Raw genomic sequence first — 16489 nt, forward strand, 5'->3', positions numbered from 1 at the left:
TACTGGATTTTGAATGTAAAAGGACTGATACTCTGTCATAAGTCAACCTATTAAATAGTGCTATCTGTGTGGAATTCATAGCCTTAGAATGAAGACAAAAAGCATTTCTGCTACATTTCTGCAGTAATGTGGATGGAGCAGTGAGTTAATCATTCACTGCTTTGTCCTTAGCAAATTATATAGCCCCAGTTGTCATAGATGGGAGTGGTTGTTGCTCAGGAACTAAAGTAATTGCAAATTTCCCCTGTACAGAGAAAGCAGTTTGGCATGTCTCAGAGCAACAAGTAAGATTTAACCCATGATTTGCTCTTATAGTTCGTTTACTAGATTCCTGTTCCATTAAACCAACAGAAACCAGAAATGTTTTTCTATCAACAAGCAGGAATGAGTCAGGCATGCAAATGGGTGGCGTCATCACATGTCACTGGGATGAAACACCTCTTCCAGAGCTCAGAACTGAGTGTAAAACTTTAAGCATGTACAGCCCTTCCTGTACACAGCCTTTTCTACAATATCTCAGTTTTGTCTTTTATGCCCTGCTGAATGAATGTGAAAAAATGTTTTGCTGATCAGGCACCCGCTGACACACAATTCTTCTAGGCATTCATGACTCACTGCGAGTTCCGGATTATTTGTACGTTGTAGTGGCCTGTTAGGAACTCAACGGTGGATTACATTTCAACAACGTTTATTGATTGAAATAAAGACTTGTCATCAAGTGCATTCCTTAGCAACAGCAGTAGATGACTCCAGAGACCAATGGGATAGCACACATCTACCAGCACGTGGAGATAGAGAAACTGATTAACAGGTGGTCCTATTGTCTGGTACGTCTCCTGCATCTTCAGTATGCTCTATCTCCCAGCAGGTGATGGTTGCTATTCAACTAGCTCCTGGATTCTGGCTGTGACTGGGCAATTATTTTCTCCTGTTGAGGTTTCTCTTCAGTGAGACATGGGTGTACGGCTGAACAGCGCCGGCTTTGGGGTTCACCTGGGCCCCCCCCATGGCCCTGCCTCACCATCTCTCCAATGATAGAGGGTCTGACTGTGTCTCGATTTTTTTTTCTTCTTTCCCTTCACTGTAAAAAAAAAAAGAGACCACCATCTGCCGGCTCTATCAACAAAGTTGTGAGTATATGTTTTAGTTGAACTTCTTTTCTGGTTTCTGGTTGTGGTGGAGCTGCGAGTTCAGTGTGAGTCTACAGAAGGAATATTTTTTTAACATAATGCTATATTTTGTAGAGTTGTGGAAATGGTTTAGTATGAAGTTTATTCAGTAATGGCTTTGGGTGTATGGATAGAGCTTTGCTGATGGAACTGGTGCCTTCATGCATGTTGTAGGCACACGCTTGTTTTCATACTCTGGCAGTAGCGCCACAGCGGTACTGGGATTTCTCCCCGAGGCGGACTTTGCTTGGCAATTCCCACGGCTGGGTGGAGGTAAATATTTGGACAGCTCCTGGTGTGTTCTTCACTTAGCCGGTTCCTGACCAAGGTCAAGAGGTGCGCGCTTATTTTCCTAAGTTGAGGAAAACAAAGCAGCATTCATTTATTTCTCTCCAATGTTCATTTTGTGCCATGACAGTGGGAAAAATATTTTAATGGTTGGTTCTGGGTAGGTTTTTAATGTACTTTTGATAGAGCTGGCTCATTTCGGCATGAAACAGGCATGCGATTGGGTCTCTAGCGCTAGCGGGAGCATCGCAGCCTGCACCGCGCATGCGCGAGTGCCTTCCTGCCCAGACCAGGGCGCGTCTCCTCAGTTCTTACTTTCCGTCTTCGACTCTCTGCGTGATGAATAAGTTCTGGTGATCTTCTGATTAGCACCATGGATTAAGAAGATTATTTGTGTAAGATAAGTGCAGATATGGGTTATCCCTTCCTACCAGGAGGTGGAGGTAGAGAAAAGACTAAATTCTACCATTGACATCACTAGATAAGCTGTAGTGCCCCTGGAAGATTCCAGTATATCTCTCTACCTTCAGCAGGTGGTATGTTGTTGTTTGATGGCCCTCTGTCCCTGGCCTAGCTCCCTGCTTGACCACACACTGTTAGCTCCCTGCTTTGCTGGTCATGACCACACACTGTGTTTGAGCCTAATGGCCACTTCTAGGCTTATGTATTTGTTCCGTGAGCGCGAAGCTCAACTCTATAGCCCTCAGTTCACACTTGATAGTGCTACTTGCTGTGGCTTAGGGCTCGGTCCTCTGTAACATTGTTTGTGGGTGTGGGTCCCCATTTTCACCTTGCCCGGCACCCCTGTTGAGGTAGACATCTCGGGCTTCCTTGTAACCCTAGGTTTCATCTTTTTTTGAAGCCTGTTAGCTCTTCCCTGTGTTAGGGAATATATCTTATTTATACTGCTACTGAAGCTTTGAGAGCTCTGTAAAAAAACCCAAAAAACCCAAAGAAAGAGCCACACACAGTTTAATTAGGGAAATCCTTTTTACTTGTAAAGGAAGGATTTCATCAATAACACAATAGAAGAGCCCAGACAGCATTGGGGCTGCCCAGACATTGGGTCAAGGGAATCCTCTGACTCACAGCAGACTCCTCCTCCTCGTCTGCCCCCCACCACTTTGCAATATATGCCAGGGCAGTCTTAAGCCTTCATTCATCTTCCATGTGGTAGAGCATGCTAACTGGCACATGCTTTAGGGCCTTCAGAGTCAGCAGCTGAGCATGAATAATGGATTATCCTTTAGCATCTGCAGCAGATGAATCCAGATACTTGTGGGTTGTGACCATCTCCTAGCAAGTGAAAATAGAGATAATTGAACTGAACTCTGTCTTATAGAATGGGAAGCTTCATTGTCAGTTAGTAGTCTCTGTCTCCAGCAGGTGGATGGATGGTTTCTCACAATCTCCTGGTTTCTTTGTACAGCAGCTCCTGTTCTGGTAGCCCAGTTCAATTGAGCTTAGTGGGGTGCCCAGGCTGTGTGGTGCCAGCTTCAGAGGATTCATCTGGTGGTGCCAGATCCTTCCTCCCTCCCCCCCAGTTCCCTTCTGCCTTGCCTCTGTGTTTTGTGCTTTCTCACAGAAGTAAAAAAGCAAAACAACAAGCTAAGGTTTTTTGGAGCAGTATTAGCTGTTCTGGCTGCTATTTGGCTTTTCAGGCAGTAACAGTACTGAGAGCAGAGATTTTCCTTTTGAGTGAGTGTCCCTTTAAATTTGTAATTGATATTGAAAGACTCGTGGTTTTAGGGCTGATTCAAGTGCATGGCAGCAGAAGCGGTCAAACGCTGCTCCTTCTATAGGAAGCAGAGAGCAGCATCAGGGTTATGTCTGGGGGCTGTTCCAACCTTATTTCAGTGCTGAATGTTTCATCTGTGGGCGATTAGACTTTTTCCTGTGCAGCAGATTTGCGGCCCTATTTTCCTCACTGCAGTCCCTTCTCAGTTGCCCGCAGCCGTGTTCTATCAGGTCCAAACTCCTTCAGCACCCTCTCAGGAGTCATTGTAGCCTTAGATTCAGGTGATTATTTGACAGGTTAATTGTACTATTTAGGCTGGTGAGGCCTGGCTTTTTTGCAACCATTTTCTCCATATACATCAGATATTTTTCTTCTATACTGCAAGTTTGAACTGGGATTCAAGATTATTGATCAGAGGACGTGAGCACTGAATGAAAGTTAGGTAGGTAGAATGCTGAGTTTGTTATAGGTTTGAGGAAAAAAGATGAGTCTTTAGCCTTTTCCTGAAGATGTAGTACGTGCATGTTTGTCGCAGGTGAAGAGGGAGGTAATTCCACATCTTGGGTCCCAGGTACGCGAATGTGGAATCATGCATGTATATGAATGTGAATTCGTGCTACTGCTTCACAGGCTAACCTGCTCAAACATTCCCAGCAACAACCAGATCTGGGGGCTTTGGCTTACATTCAGTGCCAGATAGTGTGACTGGGATGGCTTTTAAGCCTCTGAATTCTGTACCTTTGTGAAAGAAACAGTGTTTGGATGCGGCAAATGAGGTGGGGGTCGTTGGACCCCTGTCTCCTTCTCAATCTGTAGTAGCAGTATCATAGTCCTTACTGCAGGCTCATCTTCAGGAAGGCATTGAGAATAGAGAAATTTTCCCTGATGAAGCTGATGACCCTACTGCACTTAGAATTTTTCACAAGAAAGAATTGCCTTCCTTTATCACGCAGGCCCTTAAAGTCCTCAATATTTCTTCTTCTGATTCAGAGTCCTTCCATATCCAATCTGAAAATGGCTAGTACCAAAAGGGTCTTAGCACTCCAGGCATTTTCATGTTGTAACCCTTATTTGTCGTTTTCTGAGGATTCTGTGTCCTTGTGGATGATTCCCTTCTTTCTACCGAAGGTTGTTTCTCCTTTCCATGTAAATCAGGAGATTTGCTTTCACTCCTTTGTGGAGGAGGATTTGGTGGCCCCCAGATCGGAGATATCACAAGCTAGATGTTCAGAGGACTCTTTTCTAGTACATGAAGAAGAATGAATTTCATCTCTCTGACCACCTTTTCATTCTTTTTCATGGTCCTGGGAAGGGTCAAGCGTCCTTGAAGGCCTCCATTGTGAGGTGGATTAGGGTAGCTATTGAATCCACCTAATCAGCAGGAATACCCAGTTCCTCAGTGGCTGAAGGCCCACCGTATCAGGGCTCAAGTTGCATCCAGGCAATGTCACCCGAGGAGATTTGTAGGGTGGTGATATAGTCATTGCTTCTTTCTAGAGCTGTACATTTAACGCATTATTTTATTTCTTTAAGTTATTTATATATCGCCTATCAATGAAGGTTGTCTAAGCAGTGTTTCTCAACTTGATCCTGGAGTTACCCACTTGCCAGTCAGGTTTTAGGATATCCACATTGAATTTGCATAAACTTGATTTGCATACATTGCCTACATTATATACAAATATCTTTCATGCATATTCATTGTGGATATCTTGACTGGCAAGGGACTGAGTTGCGAAACACTGGTCTAAGTGGTTTACATTCAGTTACTCAATCATTTTCCCTATCTATCCCAGAGGGCTCACAATCTGTCTATTGTACCTGGGGCAATAGAGGATTAAGAGACTTGCCCAGGGTCATAAAGAGCAGTGTGGGGCTTGAACCTACAACCTCAGGGTGCTGAGGCTGTAGCTCTAACCATCCACAACTATCCAGCATTGCTCTATCTCCCCTTCCCAGAATTCAACAGTACTGTGTCTTGTGTCCCTGTCCTCTCCCCCTCCTGCTGGTTCACACTCACTTTATCGTCTCTCAAGCTCTTGTGCCGATCCACTGCTTCTGTAATTACTATGGTTGTAGCAGGAGTAGGAATCAAAAGGCAGATGCAGGGTCGTTTCCCTCTGTGTACTGCCATTGGCTCTGCTGGATCCAGAAACAGGAAGTTACAGCCGGCAACAGCACACAGAGGGAAACATCCCTGCATCTGCCTTTTGCTTCCTTCTTCCGCTACAGCCGCAGTAATGACAGAAGCAGCAGATTGACACAGGAGCTTGAAAGAAGATAGAATGAACCAGTGGGAGGGGGTGAAAGCAGTGCAGTGCAGGATATAAGGGAAATCAAGGCGTAATACTAGATGATTGGGGATGGGGAGAGAGAGAGTAAGAAGAGGCAATGAGGTATAATGGTTTTGTTTTTGTGGTAGTGGTGGTGAGGAGAGGAGGACAGATGAAATGATGCTAGATGGGTGGGGGAGTTAGAAAAGAGACAGGTCATGGTGGATGGTGATGGTATTTGATAGGGAAGAGATGGGTGATACTAGATGGTGGAGGGTTAGACAGGTGTGATGTTTGATTGTAAGGGGCTGGAAAAGAGGAGCAATACTGGATGGTTGGAGAAAAGAGAGACACATGTTGGAAAAGGAAGTTGAAAAAGAAAAGAAAGATGAGAGATGTGGACTTGAAGAGGGTAGGTGTAGGGAAGAGAGGGGAAATGCACATAGACGGCAGGAAATAGAAGACGAGATAAAGGAGGAGGTACCAACCATTGATGCAGAGAGGGAAGAGCTGGAAACTAGATAGGTTTGAGAAGGAGGCAGAAAAATGGAAGAAAGTTTTATGTGAAAAATAGGGCATGGAGTAAAGAAGAAAGGAGGAGAAAAAAGAAATAATGAATTGACAGGAGGCCTTAGAAAGAGTTCAGAACACAGAGATGGAACAAAATGATTAGAAAAATAAAATCACCAGGCAACAAAGGTAGGAAAAATGATTTTATTTTCATTTTAGTAGTTGAAACATGTCTGTTCTGAGAATTTACGTTTGTTTCTATATTTGCAACTGTTAAGGAGGAAATGTGAGGGGAGATGCTTTAAGAGTTTAATTGTGTGATTAAAATTTTTAATTGTGATTAATCATGCGATTAAAATTTTTAATCAATGTTCAGTCCTACTTCATTCATTTGTCAGGCATTACAGGTTGATGTGCTTGCCAGAGCCCGGTTGAACTTTGGTAGGGCTGTCATCCAGAAGAGGCTTGGCTTCCCCCACCCACTAGAACTGCTTTAGTACATCCCATTTGTGCACAACAATGAGCTCACACTAAAACTGTTCTGCAATCCTGCCCTTGGAAGACCTCTGCCTGGGGTCTTGGGTGTGCTCTGTGTTCTTTCAATTGCTGGGGGAAAAAAATTCAGATTCATATCCAGGTTGACTTTTCCTTGGTATATTCAGAGTAGCGAGTGTCTCTCTGTAGTGTTTTACGTGCTTGCTGCTCATTTGGAGTGGTTGATAGGGCATGGGTGCATGCTGAAGGGACCTCCTTCTTGAGCAGATGCATACTGCAATCTTCCAGGGGCAACAGTATAATAATGGGTGATTTCAACTATGTGTTCTGAGTGTGACATTTAATATTTGATTATATGTTGCACACACTTGGGTCGCTTGAGGAATAGATAGTGATTTCAGCTACTTCAGTATTGACTGGACAAAGGTTACATCCTAAAGTGCTAGAGACTGTCAAGAAAGGGAGCTATTGTAGATCTAATCCATAGTTGACTACAAGGCAAAGTATGAAAGGTAATGGCGTTGGGTCCGCTGGGAAATGGTGATCATAACATGGTCAATTTGAGCTAATATCTGGAGTGAAGTCACAAAGGAAATCTACTGTAACAATATTTAATTTTTGGAATGGGCGACTGATAAAATAAGGAAAATTGTTAAAAAGAAGCTTAAAAAGATTGACTGCAAAGGTTTGGACTTTAAATCAAGCATTGATGTTTAAAAATACCATCTTGGAAGCCCAGACCAGATGTATTCCATTTATTAACAAAAGGTAGAAAGAAGAGCAAATGGGGAAAAGTCCATAGTCTGCTGTTGAGACAGACTTGGGGAAAGCCACTGCTTGCTCTCTATTGGTAGCCTGCAATTTTGCAACTATTTGGTTTTTTGCCAGGTACTTGTGACCTGGATTGGCCACTGTGAAGACAGGATACTGGGCTAGATGGACCATTAGTCTGATCCAGTAAGGCTATTCTTATGTTCTTATGGTTAAAAGGTGAAGTGAAACAGGCTATTAGAGCCAAAAGAACATCCATCAAAGAATGGAAAAAGAATCCCAGAGAAGAAAATAGGAAGCAGCGTAAGCACTGCCATGTTAGATGCAAAGCATTGATAAAGAAGGCTAAAAAAGAATATGAAGAGAAATTTGTCACAGAGGTAATAAACACTCACACTAACAACTTTTTCAGGTATATCAGAAGCAGAAAGCCTGTGAGGTAATCCATGAGACCATTAGATCATCAAAGAGCCAAAAATGGCACTATGGATGACAAGACCATAACAGAGAAACTGAATGAATTCTTTGCTTTGGTCTTTATGGAAGAAGATAGTGCCAGAAATGGTTTTCAAGAATGATGACTTAGAGGAACTGAAAGAAATCTCGGTGAACCTGGAAGACTTGCTAAGCCATGACGGCTTGGAGTTCCACACTTGACATGGTTCAATCAATGATCTGAACTAATGTCAAAACATAGCATTACAATTCTGCAAATTGGCACTTTGTAAAATAAAATAACACTCTTTTACAGTGCAATAGGTGTGTCATTTTGGACAAGTGAGTTATATCCCAGTGTCTTCGAGCCTTGCAGAAGGAATCCATTCTGGATTTTTTCTGAATCCCTCTTTCACAGAGGGCTCTGCTGTCCCCTACAGTTTTTTCCTTATGAGCCTGAAGGAGTGTTTCTGATCTACTCTACTTATTTCTTTATTTATGGTAGTATTTTATCTGGAATTTGTTAATTTTATTTGAAGAGCCTTCCAGGACTGCCACCCTTCTAGGGGAAAATTTGGCAGCGCTTCAGACAGTGCATGAGGAGGCAAGTAGCAGCTGCCTCGCTGGCTGAAGTGGGCCAGGCTCTAGGGCACCTTTCCGAGGGTGATGTGTCTTAAGATGCGCCTTTCCTGTCAGGGGATGCAGGATTGCAGTCAGGTGCATTAGACCCCATAATGGCTCTTGATCCTGGGGATGATCCCACGGTTCTCTGGTTATTTGAGCTATCAAGTCTGTTGGACCTGATTACTGATTCACTTTGGGAGTTACACTTGGACTTCCAGCAGGTCCCTTCTGCTTCTTCCTCTATCATGAGGAGTGAGAGCCCAGTCTTCTACGTTTCCCTGGCATCCTGGCGGTATAGAAGAATAAAGTTATTACTATTATTAATGTGTTGGTCACGGAGCATTGGGATTATCCAAAAGGATCCCTTAAAGTTGCCAGGACTATGGTTCGTTTATATCCCATGGTACCAGAGTGTCGCCAGCTGTTCACTCAGCCAAAGGTGGAATCTTTGGTAGCACAAGTTACAAAGTGCACCTCCCTGCTGGGCGAGGGAAACGTGGTGTTAAAAGGATATGCAGGATCACAGAGTGGATGTTTGAGAGGCTGTTTGAGACTTTGGCTTTAGGAATCAAAGCGACCACAGCAGCTTCCTTTGTGATTCGTGCCTGTCATACCAGGTTACAGAGTCTTGCGAACAATGGGCCTTTATCCTAGCTGCTCCTAGTAGGAGTGAATTATATAGCGGATGCTCTGTACGACATCAGAGTCATGAGCAAAGCTTTGGTTTATTCGATTTCAGCCCACAGGATGCTCTGGATCAGGCAGTGGGCTGGTGACTCCACCTCCAAAACTATTCTCAACACACTTCCCTTCAAGGGGCAAATGTTGTTTGGGAAAGTACTAGATGATCTCATGGCCAGCATAGCAGATCGTCATTCAAAATCATTGCCTGACAGGAGGCCCAGTGCTTATAGGCTCAGGGCGCTCTAATTTTCGTGGCTCCTGATAGTCTCAATCGTACTCAGGAGCCACTTCACAGAGATCCTTCCAGGGATACAGACAGAGGTCTTCCGGATCCAGATGCAACGAGGTCTCCGGTTCCTGTCCTGCATCATCTTCCAAAAAGACACAGTGACGCCAGGTAGAAAACCTTCCGGAGTCTGTTATAGGGGAAAACACTCTCCAGGGATTCAAGACAAAGTTAGACAAGTTCCTGGTGAACAAGAGTCTACACTGGTAGGGCTAGTCTCAGTTAGGGCTCTGGTCTTTGACCAGAGGCTACCGCGTGAGCGGACTGCTGGGCATAATGGACCACTGGTCTGACCCAGCAGCGGCAATTCTTATGTTCTAAGTCCGGAGTGGTCCCTCTCAAAATAGGAGGGTGGCTCTTGGACGTTCTGCAGAACTAGGCTCAGATATCTTCAGACCACTGCGTTCTGGAAATCATCCAGAACTGTTACAAGCTGAAATTCGCCTAGCTCTTAATGGATTGGTTGGTGGACTCTTCAGCGAGGTGACCAGAAAAAGCAGACAGAGTGGAGGCCACAATGAGAAGGTTGTTGGAGATTCAGGCTATAGAACTTGTGCCGCCCAAAGACTTGGGCTTGGGCAGATACTCCATATATTTCAATGTGCTAAAGAAAGACAGGCAATTGGAAACCCATTCTGGATCCTACTCATGTCAATGCAGCATTCAAGGTTCCACACTTTTGCATGGAGACAGTTTGTTCTGCATAGCAGTGGTAGGTCCAAGGGAATTCCTAGCCTCTCTCAATCTGACAGAGGCCTATTTGCATATTCTCGGGCCACATCAGGTGATCTAAGTTTTGGAGAACCTAGTTTGGATAGTAAATTTCCGAAAGAGCCAGTTAACTCTGACCCAGTCTCAAGAATTTCTAGATGTCTTATTCAACACAGCGAATGGCCTTGTCTGTCTTCCAGAGGCATGCAGACAGAATCTTTGATCTCAAATATCGAGCTTGTTTGCCAAACTAGTTTTGTTGACGTGGCACTATTCCCAAGTGCTGGGTTTCAGTGCTGAGTGGCCACAATAGATGTGGTTACCTGGGCGAAAGCCCACGTGTGCTCTCCAAAATGTGTTGCTATTGCATTGGTTTCCTTGAACACTAGAAGTATGGACTGGTGGCTCCGCCCTCAGCCATTAACCAAGGGCATACCCCTACGCTTAGCTTCCTGGAAAATTGTGATGACAGATGCCAGTCTCTTTGGCTGGGGAGCTCACTACAACCATAGTCCAATTCAGGGTCATTGGTCGACCACCCAGAGAAAGTAGTCGATCAACAGACTAGAACTTCAAATCATTCGGCTGAATTTACAGAAGCTGTAGAAGACTTTTGAAGGTCAGGCGGTCCGAGTCTTCTCAAATATTGCTACTGCGGTGGCCTATGTCAATTGCCAGGGAGGCACCAAGAGAGCCCAGCTGAATGTGGAATCCCACTTACTATTCAAATGGACAGAACTTCATCTTCAGGCACTCTCAGTGGTGTGTATAGTGGGAGTGGACAATGTCCAAGCTGATTTCCTCAACAGACAGACCTTGGATCCGGGCAAGTGGACGCTGTCTGCATCAACCTTCCAAACCATTGTTTGCCACTGGGGTCACCCAATGTTTGACCTTATGGCAACAGCACAAACAGGAAGGTGGACAGATTCTTCAGCTGAAGATCCGAGCCCAGAAGCACAGTTCTGGATGCTCTGATTTAGCCATAGTCGCAGAGCAAGCTGTTGTATGTGTTCATTCAATGGCCTATAATAGGAAGGATCCTCCAAAGGATCACAAGCCATTGGGAAAGGTCATTCTCTTAGCTCCAGTCTAGCCAAGCAGATCTGGTGCATCTTTGGACCAGTCCCGGTTTCCAGATAAAAGTGCAACCAGAGCTCCTTTCTCAAGGTCCCATGGTCATAGAAGATCTGGATTTATTTGCTCTTACAGCATGCTACTTAGCTTTTCTGAGTTTTCTTTAAAATAACTCCCTTTGTCGATGCGTTTCAAAATTCTTTATCAAGGGTGGGAGTTACAAACTCAAGAAGATTTGCCATGGCGGCCGTTACTAGATAGTCCAGCAAATCTTCTTGAGTTTGTCTGTTCTAGAAAGAATGCTTGCCTGCTTTGAAACTAACTGTAGGGGGCAGCAGAGCCCTTTGTGAAGTAGGAGAGATTCAGAAAAAAAATCCGGAGTAGATTCCTTCTACAAGGCTTACGGGCAATGGGATATAACCTGCTTGTCCAGAATGATACACCCATCTAGTAGAAAAGATATTAGTAAGGTAAGCACCTAATCTTTTTCAACTATAAAATAGCACTCGGAATTTAGGAAGTTGGTTGAGCTGAGAACTTTTCAGCACCCCTTCTTAGGCGTAGAGAATGTTTGTACTTAGCTTTATGTGATCTGTATAGGAATGTTGGGGGGAGAAGTTTGAGTGGAGCATAGGTGACTATGTTGTCTTTATAATTTCACCCAAAATAGACATCTATTTGTACGTGTAGCATTGGTGTCATAAGACTGCCCCCCACAGTGTAAGTTTTTCTTGTAGAATGTGTGGCTCTTGACATACTGATTCTTGGTTTTGTTTTGTTTTTTTGCTGTTCACAGGCACATGATGTGCGCACCAATGAAGTGGTGGCCATCAAAAAAATGTCATACAGTGGGAAGCAATCCAATGAGGTTTGTATAACTTAATTGTAAAGCAAAAGTCACCATTTTACTTGTTTATTTCCACTCATAGTAATGGCATTTTAATTGTAGTTATAGTATGAATATGAGAAAATCCTTATAGACAAATCTCTGGTAATACATCCACTGAGTCCACAGTTAGATATTTTTTTTCCATCTAAAAACACAACTTTTATTTTTAAGGTTCATTTGATTTTGAGCACGTTATAACTGATTTCACTGATGTGTGTGTTCCAACAGGGCACTCAGTGTTAGTTTGTAGAAATTTAATGTAATGCTAGCTTGTAGAAATTTATTAATGCATGGCATAACTATAAAGAAAAGAGTAAGGGAACTTCCTTAGGATATATTTGTCCTTTATAAAATCATTTTTGTGTTATAAATAGTAGGTGTGTGTTAATTGTAGTTAACATTATAGTTAGTATGTTACAGTATTTATTAGACATGATTTTAAAAATATTTTTCACAACTAATAAAATTTATCACACTGCAGCATCTCCTGTCTGTCCATTTCCAACATCTCTGCCTTTCTCTTCTATTCTCAACCTCTGTTCTTGGTGTGATCTGACATATTTTCCCTCAATTTCTGATTCCCCCAATATACTTTAAAGCTAGCCTTCTATGTGTCCGTAGCAATAACAGCAATGCTCATACTTTTATCTGTGACCTGCTGTGAAGCTTTTCCTCTGACTCGTCCTGTGTTACTCTGATGTAACTTCTTGTTTCCACTTGGGTGGGAGCAGATAAAAGGGAAAGCTTCAGAGCAGGCTCCAGGTAGCGTATATTCATTGCTGCAAGGGACCCATAGAACAACTTTAAGGTAGGTGACGGGAGAGATTGGGGGGATGCCAAACCCTTGACAGAGGGGAGGGAAGGGGAGTGGTGGGAAATCTGCTATACTGCACATCAGGAGAGGGGAAGGAGAGAGAGATTTGCAGGCCAGTTGGAGGAAGGATGGATGAGTGATTGTCTGACCTGGTAATGGGGGGGGAAGGGGAGGAAAGATAGAGGACAGGAGGGAGAAGGTTTTCAAGGTTTTATTAAAACTTGATTTAATCGCTTATCTAATTTCTAAGCGAGTTTACAATATAAAAAAAACCAGCATGAACATATTAAAAATACCATTAATACCATTAACACAAAAAGAAAACAATTACAAAGAAACATTGGAGATTGGACTGGAAAGAATGAGGGGGAAGAAAGAGAGATAATGGACATGGGGGTTGGCAGAGATGGAGAAGTGCTGGACATAGGGAGGAAGGAAAGGAAGAGGAGGGACCTGAGGAGAGGGGGATAAAGGAGAGAACATGGACTGGACTTGTGGGTGTAAGGGAGAGAAGGAGGAAATGAAGAAAGACCCGTGGGCAGGAGGGAGGGATCTGTCTTTTAATCAAATGATTAATTGCAATTAAAAAAATTTAATCTTTATTGTATTTATTTAAAAATCTTTTATCCCACATCTATAAATCTAGGTGGCATACAAGAAAACATTTATAATAAAATCACTGGCAAAATATAATTCAAAGAAAGATGATAATATAAAAACAGTATCAATCAATCTGTATCAGGCAAAATAACAAACACATTATTAGTCTCAAAAAGCTTCCTGGAAAAAAATGCTTTCAATTGTTTTCTAAAAGTAAACAAGGACTGTTTCTGCTCCAGATTCTGTGGTAATGTATTCCATAATCACAGGTTTGTGACCATAAAAACAGAATCCCTATATTGCTCCAACCTGATACATTTAAATGAAGGGACATCAAGTAAGCTTTTATCCATAGATCTTAGAGCTTGTATTGGTGTATAGTTCTTCAAGGTGGCAGTAAGACAGAGAGTAGACTCATCATACAATTCTTTAAAAACCAAGATCTTAAAACATATCTGCGATAAAATAGAAAGTCAATGTACCTGTATTAATATTGGGATAATATGATCACAGCAGGAAGCACCAGATCATACCGATGAGTTTCATAGAAACATGACGACAGATAAAGGCCAAATGGCCTATGCTCTTAGTGGGTACTCCCTAAATTGAATTAATTTCTCCTCATATTTCACAAAATGTGTTTCTTGGACAAAACATATATCATATTGTAAACACTTTATTTCTTTCAAAAATAATTAGCGTCTACAAGGCATATTGAGGCCTTTGACATTGACTGCCCACTCTCAATTTGCTAACCCCCATCTCCAATAGTGAATCTTATATCTGATATCCTTTCCCCTCCCTTCCTCCGCCATCTCCCCCCTCCTACCAGTTCCACAACCCCACCCTCTCCCTCTCCCCCCTCCTCTCCTTCACCCCTCCCCTACACTCCTGGTCTCCACCCTGACTTTGTGTGGCTCTGCCAGACCTCAATAGTCTCATCGTACTGCCCCCACTTCCACATCCCTTAAGACCACCACACACCTCATTCACCTCCCCTCAATAGATATTGCACCCCAAACATACAGACCCCCATTCACACCAAAATGTCCAACGTACTATCAACCCCCATGCTGGACCCAGGCACCTAAGTCCAAAATTAGAACCACACTACAATTTTCAGTTCAAGTAATGGGCAAAGCAGCATTTTTCTCTGGAGCAGTCTCTCCTCCAGAATTCTCTCATCTCTGCCTTCAGGAACGCGAAGATGCCAGCGATATTTCTCCAACTGTTTCACAGCGAGCTTGCCCAGTGTCAATTCATCCACAGCCAACAACCCTTCTTTGCGGAGGAAACCCCTCCTCCCCCGCCTCTGTCACTGTGGAAACACTTTTGTGATTCCCATTAACAGTAGACAACAGTCCAAATGGGAACAACCATCGGTATCTAATATTTTTCTGTCTCAGTACTGCCAGAATAGGACGGAACTCCCACCGTTTCTGCAACGTGATTGCTGACAAGTCTTGAAAGATTTCAATCCTATGTATATGTGACAGTCCCCATTTCATGAGCTTTTTGCAACAGCTTTTCTTTGTCAGTAAAATGATGAAAACATGCAGTGATGTCTCTGGGAAGATCACTCTTCCTTGGCCCCAGAGTTCTATGGGCTCTGTCCACCTTCAGCTTAAAATTAGTGTCCAAGGCTTCTTCACCAGAGGCAAAGAGAAAGCCATATATCTCTTGCACCACCCTCATGGTGTCGTTATATTCTTCCGTATCAGGAACTCCTCTATATGGACATTTTGCCTCCTTGTGTTTTCTAAGTCCTCTATTCTTATGAAGCAATCCTGTAGCTCTTTCTGCGCCTCATCCACTTGACCACTTACATCGTGCATCAATTCCTCCTGCTCTCTGATTCTTCTTTCGGTTTCTTCCACACGGCCCAGCAAGTCTGCCAAATCTTGTCTAATTTCTTTTACTGCGTCCTTAATTTTCCCTTTCACGCCTGCCCACTGTTGTAAATCAGTCTTCGTAACAGCCACTGCCGAATCCAAGTGCCACAATCTTGGAGAGGCTCCCCTCTCCGACTCCTCCTCTGATGCATTCTCTTCTGACTCGCACAAGGATGCACTGGAGGCTCCACCACATGGCGTAGGCCACATTTCTCCAAACCTTTCTCCTGCTGCCTCCCTTCATCAAATTTCTTCTTTGTTGGCATATTTGCTCCCTGCACGATATCCCTAGCTTCTGTAAGTATGCGTATGCTCTTTCACAACTACAGCATGTGGATGGGAAGAGGTAGTTATCAAGGGTCAGAGCTCTCGCACTAACCCTCCATCTTGGTCAGTGACATCACCGGAAGTCCACCTGTCTTAATATTAAACCACACCATGTGCCATTCTGAGCCACCTGTAAAGCTTGGAGTGATCAACATAGACAGTCCTAAAAGTAAGGCATTACGATAGTCAAACAGAGAAAATATTGAAAACCTGATCCATAATACTAATGTTACTAATGCTTAGAAAATCACTTAGATTTTAATTTGAAAAATTCTCACTGAACAATTTTTAAAATATGTGTTTTCAGGATAAAGAAATGTCCAGAATAATTTCTAAAATTTTCATCTTACTCATGATAGGAATATTGACGCCATCAATAGAGAGTCTACAGTTCAAGCTCCTGGTAGAAAAGAACTTGTGAATTTGAAATATGTAAACAAAGTTTATTTGCTGGCAACCTGGATTTCACTGTACTTAAACACAGACACTAAAAAACAAGATTTTCCAAAATCTTATTCTTAATAGGAAAATAAAAATTGTATATTATCAGCATACAAACTCTTTTTTTTAATATTCTTTATTCATTTTTAAAACTTACAGTAAGTGCAACAGCATATTACATCAATTTATATTTAAATACATCACTTAATATCCTATTAAAATCTAATTCAGATCCCATAACCCTCACTCCCCCATATTCAATGACTTTCATCAAACATAAGAAGACATATAATAACCCCCCTCTCCACATTATTTGCACTTATAAGAAAACCAAAATACCCCCCGACCTCCTCCCCCACCTTGATGTGCATATTTAAGGGGGAAAAATTATATTCATTCATTACAGTATTTTGTTAATGGTTCCCAAATATCCTGAAATTTCCCTGCTGCATGGCAATTACTCTT

At 42.8% G+C, this 16489-nt stretch overlaps 1 protein-coding gene across 2 annotated transcripts in view; it reads left to right on the forward strand.

Annotated features, from left to right (window-relative positions):
* TAOK1 (TAO kinase 1) overlaps positions 1-16489 on the forward strand; it is a 238934-nt gene that overhangs the window by 61430 nt on the left and 161015 nt on the right. For both annotated transcript variants that reach the window (XM_033921264.1, XM_033921263.1), the window contains one exon: positions 11858-11929. In XM_033921264.1, the coding sequence (XP_033777155.1) occupies positions 11858-11929 (72 nt within the window). The remainder of the gene's footprint in view (positions 1-11857; positions 11930-16489) is intronic.

The sequence above is a fragment of the Geotrypetes seraphini genome, chromosome 15 (genome assembly GCF_902459505.1).
Source record: "Geotrypetes seraphini chromosome 15, aGeoSer1.1, whole genome shotgun sequence".
Taxonomy (NCBI): Eukaryota; Metazoa; Chordata; class Amphibia; order Gymnophiona; family Dermophiidae; genus Geotrypetes; species Geotrypetes seraphini.